A 12,806-nucleotide genomic window follows, 5' to 3' on the forward strand; every position below is an offset into this window, starting at 1 on the left:
AAGCAGCTTCCTTTGGTGGCCCACAGAGAAAAGGAGGACCCGAGAGTGACGGCGTATGACCCGAGAAGAGGAAATTCAGAGCTGTTCTGCACAAAACCATTGCACAGAGCAGGGAAATATGACATGTTTATTATTTTAATAAAAAAAATAAGCTTTACAACTTGCACATGGAGAACATGCAAACTCCCTGCAGATAGTGTCGTGCCTGGGATTTGTACTACCAGGGGCCCTAGTGCTATCTAGGCCACTGTTAATATATTTGTTGGAGATGCTGGAAATCTTGTTTGTAAGATCCTTGCACTGAATTTCCAGGTTTACACACAAGCTGTGGAAAATATGAGGGGGTCTCAGCATCCCTGCCATATGTTTATTTAACTTACAGAATATTATGAAGAATAGGATGAATTTGAACATAGAAAGGTAGGTTGGAACACCCCAAACTTCTAGATTTGGACAGGAACAAAGTCAGATGTGTGTATGATAGCCCTGGATCAATAGAAGTGAGAACTAAATCTGATGGGTATGCAATAACTTGTTTTTAGATCCATGATAAAAATCTAGTGTGGGTGGACCTTGCTCTGGTCCTAGGCTACTATTTTTGATTACGACAAAGAAAGCACTCAACATATGATAAATTCTTGGTTGTGTATGAAGGAATGCCTGGTACAAAATGTCATTTCAATTAAAGGTCTGCTAAAAAAGACTCAGTCGGCTGCTCTTAGTGCCATCAGGAGATGTTAGTCTTCATCAAGCCTTAACATTTCCCTTCCTCGGGTGCATTTTGTTGAATGCTTAAGCCTTAAAGGATGAAGGAGGAGTGGATATTTTTTCCCTTGAAATGCGTTGGCTATATTTCTATTCATTAAACATTTCAAAAAGACCTTTACAGTAAGTGCAATTCATTTTTTACCAGGCGCTCCTCCATACACATCCAAGGATCGGAGCCAGGAATTAGGCAATGAACCCTCGTCTGTGTATTCAGGACATACAGGATACAAACCAAGGGGGTAATTCAGCCCAGCACACTCTATCTATTCCTAAGTAGAGGTGTACCGAACTGTTCGCCGGCGAACAGTTCCCGGCGAACTTAGCATGTTCACGTTCGCCGCTGCGGGCGAACATATGCGATGTTCGGTCCGCCCCCTATAATACATCATTGAGGCAAACTTTGACCCTGAACTTCACAGTCAGCAGGCACATTTCCAGCCAATCAGCGTACCTCCCTCCCCCACCCTCCCACCTCCTATAAATAAGCAAGGGCAGCATCCATCTTAGATCATTCTGAAGCAGTGTGTTAGTGAGAGCAGGGAGAGCTGCTGCTGCTGTTAATAGCTAGGGACAGTTGTTAGTCAGTGTTCCTGGTCTTGCTAGTCAGTGTTCTTGGTCCACTACTGCTGTAAGGACAGCATCCTGACAGCACCCCAAAAAGCCCTTCTAAGGGCTGGTATTTGTGTAATATATATATATATATATATATATATATATATATATATCTAGTGTCCCCAAAAGCCCTTTTAAGGGCTGGTAATTGAGGATTTTTTTTATTTATATATATATATATATATATATATCTAGTGTCCCCAAAAGCCCTTTTAAGGGCTGGTAATTGAGTTTTTTCTTTTTATATATATATATATATATATATATATATATATATATATATATATATATATTGTACACTGCAGTTGCCTGCCCGCTGTGTGTGAGAGGCCACAGACCCACCACAGACTGTACTGTGTGCACACCACACTAATTTCGGGTGGCACAGGCACAGTACCTTGCATTTTAAAAAATATATTTTTTTTCCTCTGTCATAATTGCAGTGAGTGCTGTGTCAGGTCCACAGAGTTTACTGTACCCACTGCCCACCACTGATATATATACAGTGGGTACGGAAAGTATTCAGACCCCCTTAAATTTTTCACTCTTTGTTATATTGCAGCCATTTGCTAAAATCATTTAAGTTCATTCTTCTTCCTCATGAATGTACACATAGCACCCCATACTGACAGAAAAACACAGAATTGTTGACATTGTTGCAGATTTATTAAAAAAGAAAAACTGAAATATCACATGGTCCTAAGTATTCAGACCCTTTGCTCAGTATTTAGTAGAAGCCCCCTTTTGATCTAATACAGCCAGGAGTCTTTTTGGGAAAGATGCAACAAGTCTTTCACACCTGGATTTGGGGATCCTCTGCCATTCCTCCTTGCAGATCCTCTCCAGTTCTGTCAGGTTGGATGGTAAACGTTGGTGGACAGCCATTTTTAGGTCTCTCCAGAGATGCTCAATTGGGTTTAAGTCAGGGCTCTGGCTGGGCCATTCAAGAACAGTCACGGAGTTGTTGTGAAGCCACTCCTTCGTTATTTTAGCTGTGTTCTTAGGGTCATTGTCTTGTTGGAAGGTAAACCTTCGGCCCAGTCTGAGGTCCAGAGCACTCTGGAGAAGGTTTTTGTCCAGGATATTCCTGTACTTGGCCGCATTCATCTTTCCCTCGATTGCAACCAGTCGTCCTGTCCCTGCAGCTGAAAAACACCCCCACAGCATGATGCTGCCACCACCATGCTTCACTGTTGGGACTGTATTGGACAGGTGATGAGCAGTGCCTGGTTTTCTCCACACATACCGCTTAGAATTAAGGCCAAAAAGTTCTATTTTGGTCTCATCAGACCAGAGAATCTTATTTCTCACCATCTTGGAGTCCTTCAGGTGTTTTTTAGCAAACTCCATGCGGGCTTTCATGTGTCTTACACTGAGGAGAGGCTTCCGTCGGGCCACTCTGCCATAAAGCCCCGACTGGTGGAGGGCTGCAGTGATGGTTGACTTTCTACAACTTTCTCCCATCTCCTGACTGCATCTCTGGAGCTCAGCCACAGTGATCTTTGGGTTCTTCTTTACCTCTCTCACCAAGGCTCTTCTCCCCCGATAGCTCAGTTTGGCTGGACGGCCAGCTCTAGGAAGGGTTCTGGTCGTCCCAAACGTCTTCCATTTGAGGATTATGGAGGCCACTGTGCTCTTAAGAACCTTAAGTGCAGCAGAAATCTTTTTGTAACCTTGGCCAGATCTGTGCCTTGCCACAATTCTGTCTCTGAGCTCTTCAGGCAGTTCCTTTGACCTCATGATTCTCATTTGCTCTGACATGCATTGTGATCTGGAAGGTCTAATATAGACAGGTGTGTGGCTTTCCTAATCAAGTCCAATCAGTATAATCAAACACAGCTGGACTCAAATGAAGGTGTAGAACCATCTCAAGGATGATCAGAAGAAATGGAAAGCACCTTAGTTAAATATATGAGTGTCACAGCAAAGGGTCTGAATACTTAGGACCATGTGATATTTCAGTTTTTCTTTTTTAATAAATCTGCAACAATGTCAACAATTCTGTGTTTTTCTGTCAGTATGGGGTGCTATGTGTACATTCATGAGGAAGAAGAATGAACTTAAATGATTTTAGCAAATGGCTGCAATATAACAAAGAGTGAAAAATTTAAGGGGGTCTGAATACTTTCCGTACCCACTGTACGGTGGCACAGCATCTTGTTGCAAATTGAAAAAAAAAAATATTTTTTATTATTGCAGTTGCCTGGGCTGCCAGTGACTGTCAGGTCCACAGAGTGTACTGTGCCCACTGTAGTGCCACTGCGTGCCCACCCACCACTGATATATATACGGTGGCACAGCAGCTTGCAAAGTAAAAATATATATATTTTTTTATAATTGCAGTTGCCTGGGTGCCAGTGACTGTCAGGTCCACAGAGTGTACTGTGCCCACTGCAGTGCCACTGCCCACCCACCACTGATATATACGGTGGCAGGCATGACTTTTTTTGGATTAGTGTCTGGGGGGGGGTTTAAAAGCGTACCTGTGAAGTTTCAGCTCTGTAGCATGTCCAGAACCAGAAAAAAAAGATCATATAGGTGTAAAAGGGGTTCCCACCATCCCTGCTCTACTGAAAAATGATCTTTTTTTCTGGTTCTGGACATGCTACAGAGCTGAAACTTCACAGGTACACTTTTTAGACCCCCCTAGACACTAAATCACACAAAAAAGTTCTTAAAAATTGTCATTTTTGATAGAGAGCCAATTATTGGAAAAATTAAAAAAAAAAAATTAAAAAAAAATTTCTTTGTATTTATTGTCTGGGGGGTCTAAAAGTGTACCTGTGAAGTTTCAGCTCTGTAGCATGTCCAGAACCAGAAAAAAAGATCATATAGGTGTAAAAGGGGTTCCCACCATCCCTGCTCTACTGAAAAATTATCTTTTTTTTCTGGTTCTGGACATGCTACAGAGCTGAAACTTCACAGGTCCACTTTTTAGACCCCCTAGACACTAAATCACACAAAAAAAGTTCTTAAAATTGTAATTTTTGATAGAGAGCCAATTATTGGAAAACTTAAAAAAAAAAAAAAACTTTCTTTGGATTTATTGTCTGGGGGTCTAAAAAGTGTACCTGTGAAGATTCAGCTCTGTGGCATGTCCAGAACCAGAAAAAAAATAGAATTAGGGTTAGGGCTAGGGCTAGGGTTAGGGTCAGGGCTAAGGTTAGGGTTATTTTTAGTGCTTAGGGCTAGAGGGTTAGAGTTAGAGGGGTAGGGGTAGGGCTACTAACTCTAACCCTAAGTATCTCACCGTAACCCTAACCCTAGCCCCTAACACTAAACCTAACCCTAACCCTCTAACCATAACCCTCTAACCTTAACCCTAACCCTCTAAGCCTAGCCATAAAAATAACCCTAACCCTAGCCCTAACCCTAACCCTAACCCTAACCCTAGCCCTAACCCTAACCCTAGCCCTAACCCTAATTCGTATTTTTTTCTTGTTCTGGACATGCTACAGAGCTGAAACTTCACAGGTACACTTTTTAGACCCCCCAGATGCTAAATCCAAAGAAATTTTTTATTTTTATTTTTTTTAATTTTTCCAAAAATTGGCTCTCTAACAAAAAATTACAATTTTTAAGAACTTTTTTTGTGTGATTCAGTGTCTGGGGGTCTAAAAAGTGTATCTGTGAAGATTCAGCTCTGTAGCATGTCCAGAACCAGAAAAAAAATTAGAATTAGGGTTAGGGTTATTTTTAGTGCTTAGGGTTAGACGGTTAGGGTTAGAGGCGTAGGGGTAGGGTTACTAACTCTAACCCTAAGTATCTCACCGTAACCCTAACCCTAGCCCCTAACACTAAACCTAACCCTAACCCTAACCCTTAAAGCCCAGTTCCTGTCCCATTTTGGTCGGTTCTGGTCTGTTTGCGGTTGTTTGCGGTGCGTTAAATGGGGAGTTTGGTCTGTCTCTGTGAAGCGGGCGCCACCCCCTACACTACCTGATCGATACAACATCATAGCTGATCGTATACACACACTGGATGTTTTAAAGCACGTTATTCCAAACAATTTAGGAATGTTAGGCGATTTATGCCCTTTATGGAATAAAACCCGACTCTGCGTCAACTACGTAATTTTCCATGGGAGTTTTGCCATGGATCCCCCTCCGGCATGCCACAGTCCAGGTGTTTGTCCCCTTGAAACAACTTTTCCATTACTATTGTGGCCAGAAAGAGTCCCTGTGGGTTTTAAAATTCGCCTGCCTATTAAAGTCTATGGCGGTTCGCAATGTTCGCCGGTTCACGAACATTCGCCGATGTTCGCGAACGGCGAATTTTATGTTCGCGACATCACTATTCCTAAGATACTTTATTTTATAATACAAAACATCTTTGTGCTCCACTTTTCCATTTTTCAATTTCCTCTCCTTTTCTCTTCATCAGGCCAACTGACACCACCCTACTAGATCTGACATTTACCAACAGAGGAGGCCCAGGTACAGAAAATAACAATTTTCAAGAATTTGGAAAGGATTATGTTACAAAACAGACCCAGAAGGTCTATATTATAAGGATTTAACTAACTGAGATTATACTGCTAAAGGGCATGGGTGACTACATCAGTAATATTGTGTTGTGTCTCTCTGTATAGGCAACCATCTTTAATAATGGCTATCTATTGTCCCCCTATTGTGTACACTTTGAATCACTGTTGTACACCATGTTTCAGCTATTATTAAAATGTTCTTTGTGCATCAAAGGCCTTTTTTACATGGACAGTCCAATCAGGTTCACCTATTCAGAAACTCCATGTTAGTCAATGGGTGGCCGAATATCTGATTACCTTCAAATCCATTCAGATCCCCCTCCCCACCAAAAAAAAAAAAGGTAAAGGTCTGTTTCTTTTTTCATATTTTCATACCTAAACATGATGGATCTGGGGGTCCATTTAAGTCACCAAAGATCCAACATAAATTTCCATTCTTTTAATGGTAAAGGAAAACTGAGTAGATATAGATGTCACAGAAGTCAGTCTTGTTCTATCCTGCTCCTTCAGCAGAGGATTTGTTTTCAGATCCCCTGCTGATCGGACCAGACAGCACCCATTTGAAACGGGCCAAAATGTGAGACACTGTATATGTGGATTTTAAAGGGTTCGTTTATCTATTCAGAAAAAAATTAAAAGCGCAGCATGGGAAGGACATGATGATATGAAGCATCTAGACCAAACTTTCTAAACCTTTGAAATCATTTTCAGGTCTTGGGCATCCCCTGTAAAATGAATTATTGGTGGAATAATGCCCTTTATATTGGTGGCTAGAGGTCAGAATTCCCCCTGTACAGACAGCTAAAAAGATCATAGTCTCTGCCAGGAGATGGTGGCATACTCTCTACCATTCCCATTGCCCATTACATTGGTGGTCAGCGGTAAGATTGTCATTTACACTGGTGATATATAGAAAGAATGGCCCCCTTACAGAAAGCTAAAAAAAATCATTGATATTATGATGCTAGGTCAATCATCCACAGCTCAAGGTACCCCTAGCAACCTCTGAACCTTAGCTGAGAATGGTTCATATAGAATTCTAGTGGTTTTCAAAGAAAATTGGGGGGGGGGGTAACATTTTTTATTCACTGCAATCAACTGTTACTCAAAATAATAATGTGAATTGACAACATTGAAGAGTTCTATTGATTCTTGTGAATTATGGATTTTAAAGACAGTTCCACTTCATGTTCTTCCTCCAGCTGCCAAGCATCCCATCCTATTACACATAGCTTAATAACACTGAACAGTTGAATATTTACATGTTTTAAAAGGTGCAAACTTTTGATAACTAAATGGTGTTTCTTAGATGGCTATAAGGTCCTAGCCTTTCAGACTGGTGAAGATCTACTGTTGCTGGGAGTCCAGACAGAAGCAGGGAAAACCTTGTACTTGGCATGTGAGTATATGCTTTGGACTGTAAATGGGTCAAGTGGTGCATAGACTATATTGCCTGAAAGTTCTTTATTGGAGGTACTAAAAGAGTTGAGTAAAGCTGGACTCTAGGCTGGAGAAGAAGTATCCAAAAAATACCAATATGAGTGCCACCAGGGTCACTCCTGGAAATGGTTGCAAAGAAGGCTCAACTCAGGTTAAGAAAGGCAAAAAGCTTTATTGAAAAAAATGAGTAAGATTGACAGACTGTGTACCAATGCTAAAAATCTACAGCCAATGGTGAACAATTCTGTGGACTCGCTGCTGCAGATAATCCCACACACACTTACACATACAAATTTTGGGGCCCCAACAATACCATCCTGCACCCCTAAATTCCTGCCCTAGACAACATCATAAAATTGCAGCTGCAAGTAATGATATCATGCATTGTAGCTTGGATGAAAGGCAGTGGAAGCTCAGTTTCTGACCAATATGACCATTAATCCATGCAGACGACTCCAGGAGACTGTGTTCCAAATAGGCAACTAAGAGCAGATGAGTCCGGCCACAGTCACCTAGAGTGCAGGCAATCTATGCAGATATCGTCGTGCACTTGAAGCACAAGTTCATTAGTGCAAAGAGTCCATAAAGTTCAATGGGCTAAATTCAGGTAAGCCAGATTCAATGGCAGGATCCCTGAGATAGATCAAGCAGCCTATGTAGAATTCACCTTAAAGTGGAGTTCCACCCATTTTAATAAGTTTAGATGTATGTAATCCTCTTTAAAAATACTTTTACCAATGAAAGCTATTTTTTTTTTTGCAAGGAAATACCTTTTTTTCTTCTTTATTCATCCGCACTTCCGGGTCCGGCCGCCTATAGGCGAATACGTCACTCGGCGATTCGCAAGGGCTGCTGGGATGTATCCCAGCAGCCCTTGCGTATCGCAGAGTTACAAAATTTTGCATTATTACATTGGCACCAGCAGTACTCGGATGTATTGGATTGAGTCCATGCTCCGCCCCGCCTCCTCTCAGTGAACTCTACAGGATGTAATGCTTTCAGTCCGTGCTCATTGAGAGGAGGCGGAGCACGGACTCAAAGCAATACATCCCGTAGAGCTCACTGAGAGGAGGCGGGGAGGAGGTGGGGCGGAGGTGCGACGGAGCAAAAAAAAAAATAGTTTCCATTGGTAAAAGTATTTTTAATGGGGATTACGTACATCTAAACTTATTAAAATGGGTGGAACTCCACTTTAACTTGGCTGGTTGCTTAGGCTCCCCGGTCAAAAGATGACCGTATGGTAAGTAGAAGCTATGCGAGTATTGCCCTCTAGTTCTCCAGGTTGGACGGTAATTAGCATCCCCAGATTCAGTTTTATGTTTAATAGTGGAGAAGAAGTATTCCTTGCAGTGGGGACCTTTCAGCACTGCAAGGGTTAAACGCTATTTTATTTTTCCCTCTAGTTGAAGTACTTGCCAAATTCCTCACTCCCTTGGCAGCTAGTGATCTCCAATGCTCTTCAACACTCCCAGGATGTAAAAGGGGCCTCTGTGTCCTTACATTATTCAGTGCAGAAATGTTGGTCCTGCATTGTAAGTGACAATGTTAGGCTGCAAAGAGAAACAGCTGAGAAGGACCAGTCATAGGTTGTGGGAGCAAGGAAAAAATTTAAGTATTTCACCTTATTCCTATCCTACTAGAGAAAATAAACATTTAACCCTTGTGATGAGGAAGGGGACCCATTGCAAGGGTTTCTTATTGTCCAGCCCAGAGTTCAGCTTTCACGAAAATGGATTAAGTTCTGGAATAAACCATACATAATTCATCTTTATTTAGGTAAATATGAAATAATATATACTATGTAGTCTACTATTCAGGCAGCAGACAGAGTGGTAAGTTCCTTTTTCACATGTTGACATTCTCCAATCAAAAACCTTGCTCATAAAGTGTAAGTGTTGTTCATTGGAGCCCTGTGTGGGAAAGTGTCTGACCCCAGGAGATCTGCAGCATGTTTCCAGCACTAGGCAACTTAACATACATTTTCAGCAATAATACCACACTATAAAAAAAAAAAAAAGAGATCCCCCATCCCCATAATTAAGCTCCAAGAGGGGAGCGAAACGCATTGGAGGATTGGCCTGGCTTGGCTGGAGTCCACGGTGAGGCTTCCATTCATCTCACTTCACACACATGGGTCTGCTTCATGATCTGCGGCTTATGGACCTTGTCTTTGACATTGCTGCAGCTTGAAACTAGGACAAGCTCCCTGTCCCTGCCTGCACTCACAGCGGTCTAGTTGGACTTTACCTCTCTACCTGAGCGGCACCTAAATTTTGTCTTTTTGGGCCACATGAAAAAAAGACACCTAAACATAGTTACCTTTTATCCAGCCTGATTGCATTAGACTTTTAACATAAATCTTGAATGATCTGTTCAGATGAACACCAGTAGTTTCAGTTAGGGTGAGACCTTCTGAAAGGAAACAGCTTCTGCAGTAACCTCTCTTTAAGAAACCTATAACACTTTGTGAATACTATGTCATCAGAGCACCCTGTGTTAGATAGCTCTGCTCCCTCCATTCATAGATCCTATAGTATGGCTTCTATGAATGGTGGATTTGGCAGGAAAGGATGTGCATAGTCAAGCTAAAAGAAGAAACAATGCAAGGGACACATACTAACTGTAAGTTATGTCCCTTGTGCTGATTTTTATGTTTTTAATTTTAGTTAAACTTAGGTTTTAAAGCAGAACGAATTGCACTCAGCCAACATTTAAGGAGAACTATGGCCAAAACTTTTTTGGCCATACTTCTCCTGTGGGTCACAGGAGTGCAGTTACTTCTGCACTCCTGTGAACCATTTTCAGCTAAAGCCCGCTGTCGATTGACATCACAGAGCCGGTCCAGGCTCTTTAAAGATCTCAACCCTATGGTCGGGATCCACCCAGAAGCCTGAATCGGCAGCTGGGTCGCCCTCTCAGCGAGCTGCTGGGAGACTGACCCAGCTGCTCCCGCCCCCTCCACAGCCCAGTGCTCCAGTGAACACTGTTGGGGCAGAGCTGAGAGCCGAAGACTAACAGTCACCGACTCTCTGCAGGCTGAGGACAGAGAGCTACAGATCGCTAATTTCTCTATCTTAGAGGCAGCGGGGGACAGCTGCAGTTGGGATCCGTGCCGCAGCCATCTAAGCGACTATGATTTTTCTTTTTTAGAGATTCCTATACTTCTCTTTTAACTATTTTTAATCCTTATGCTACTAGCATTAGTAAATAGATAGGAAGATACATTTTATTAACTTTTTTTTTACATTTCTTCAGTTGCATCCTGTTTTTTTTGGCCTAAGCCAAAAGGATGTCATACATTCCAAGAGTCTTGATGGGCATTTATAATCCTTTCATCTGGAGGAGGGCTTTCTCAGCTTAGCACACCCTCCTGCCTGCATGCCTGAGCTAAGGGCAGATTGATTCCAGTAAGTAAATACTACAGCAGATATAAAAAGTCTACACACCCTTGTTTAAAATGTCAGGTTTCTGTGGTGTAAAAAAATGAGACAAAGATAAATAATTTTAGAACTTTTTCCACCTTTAATGTGGCCTATAAACTGTACAACTTAGTTGAACAACAAACTGAAATATTTTAGGTGGAGGGAAGTAAAAATAAAAAAATAAAATAATATGGTTGGTATGGTAAGTGTGCACACCCTTAAACTAATACTTTGTTGAAGCACCTTTTGATTTTATTACATCACTCTTTTTGGGTATGAGTCTATCAGCACTTGGCAATATTTGCCCACTCTTCTTTGCAAAAACACTCCAAATCTGTCAAATTGTGAGGACATCTCCTGTGCACAGCCCTCTTCAGATTACCCCACAGATTTTCAATCGGATTCAGGTCTGGGCTCTGGCTGGGCCATTCCAAAACTTTAATCTTCTTCTGGTGAAGCCATTCCTCTGTTGGTTTGGATGTATGCTTTGGGTCATTGTCATGCTGAAAGATGAAGTTCCTCTTCATGTTCAGCTTTCTAGCAGCAGCCTGAAGGTTTTGTGCCAATATTGACTGGTATTTCGAACTGTTCATAATTCCCTCTACCTTGACTAAGGCGCCTGTTCCAGCAGAGCAAAAACAGCCCCAAAGCATGATACTGCCACCACCACCATGCTTCACTGTGGTTATGGTGTTCTTTTGGTGACGTGCAGTCTTGTTTTTGCACCAAACACATCTTTTGGAAATTTGGCCAAAATGTTTACCTTGGTTTCATCAGACCATAACGCATTTTCCCACATGCTTTTGGGAGACTTCAAATGTGTTTTTACAAAATTTAGTTGGGCTTGGATGTTTTTCTTTGTAAAAAAAGGCTTCCGTCTTGCCACTCTACCCCATAGCCCAGACATACAGTATGAAGAATACGGGAGATTGTCTTCACATGTACCACACAGCCAGTACTTGCCAGATTTTCCTGCAGCTCCATTAATATTTCTGTAGGCTTCTTGGCAGCCTCCCTGACCAGTTTTCTTCTTGTCTTTTCATCAATTTTGGAGGGACGTCCAGTTCTTGCTAATGTCACTGTTGTGCCAAATTTTCTCCACTTGATGATGACTGTCTTCACTGTGTTCCATGGTATATCTAATGCCCTGTAAATTATTTTGTATCCTTCTCCTGAAACTTTAACAATGAGATCCCTCTGATGCTTTGGAAGCTCTATGCAGGCCATGGCTTTTGCTGTAGGATGCAACTAAGAAAATGTCAGGAAAGACCTACTAGAACAGCTGAACTTTATTTGGGGTTAATCAGAAGCACTTTAAATGATGGCAGGTGTGTACTGACTCCTATTTAACATGAGTTTGAATGTGATTGCTTAATTCTGAACACAGCTATATCCCTGGTTATAAGAGGGTGTGCACACTTATGCAACCACATTGTTTTTGTTTTTTTATGTTTACTTCCCCCCCCCCCCCCCACCACCCCCAAAAGATTTCAGTTTGTTTTCAATTGAGTTGTACAGTTTATAGGTCACATTAAAGGTGGGAAATGGTTTATCTTTGTCTCATTTTTTTTTACATCACAAAAATCTGATATTTTTATCAGGGGTGTGTAGACTTTTTATATCCACTGTTGAGGAATTATCTGCTCTTACTCAAGATGGTTGTGGCTAGAAATGCTAGTGGGGGAGGATTATTTTGCAACAAAATAAAGCATGAAGACGTGGATGGGGGGGGGGGGGGTGAGTTTGCTTTGAAATCTAAAAATGAGTTAAATAGTGTTTTCAGTTTGTGGTGCTCAGAAAAACTTTAGCTCCCCTTTATTACTGTTACTTTAAGTGTTTGTATAATTTAATAACTTTGCAAACAGCACAAAGTCAAATCACAGAAAGGCTTTTGGTATATGGCCTCCCCAGCAATGTCCTGAGGTACTGTATATTGCACTGGAAAAATATAGTATAGTTTGAATTTTCACTTAACACTTATGTTGAAAGATTTCAGCAAGAGACTAGGTTGCTCCAGTTATCTCTTGAAAAGCAATACTGCTAAGATAAATACGGCTTTAGTTTGTGTATTCTGTGTC

General features: G+C 41.5%; 1 protein-coding gene across 1 annotated transcript in view; it reads left to right on the forward strand.

Annotated features, from left to right (window-relative positions):
• Window positions 1-12,806, forward strand: part of LOC309560647 (uncharacterized protein) — an 89,981-nt gene that overhangs the window by 48,069 nt on the left and 29,106 nt on the right. Inside the window, exons 8-9 of the mRNA XM_082264267.1 lie at window positions 5,764-5,816; window positions 7,176-7,265. Of these exons, the coding sequence (XP_082120393.1) occupies window positions 5,764-5,816; window positions 7,176-7,265 (143 nt within the window). The remainder of the gene's footprint in view (window positions 1-5,763; window positions 5,817-7,175; window positions 7,266-12,806) is intronic.

This window comes from Pelophylax lessonae (assembly GCF_965119305.1).
Source record: "Pelophylax lessonae genome assembly, chromosome: 7".
Lineage (NCBI taxonomy): Eukaryota > Metazoa > Chordata > Amphibia > Anura > Ranidae > Pelophylax > Pelophylax lessonae.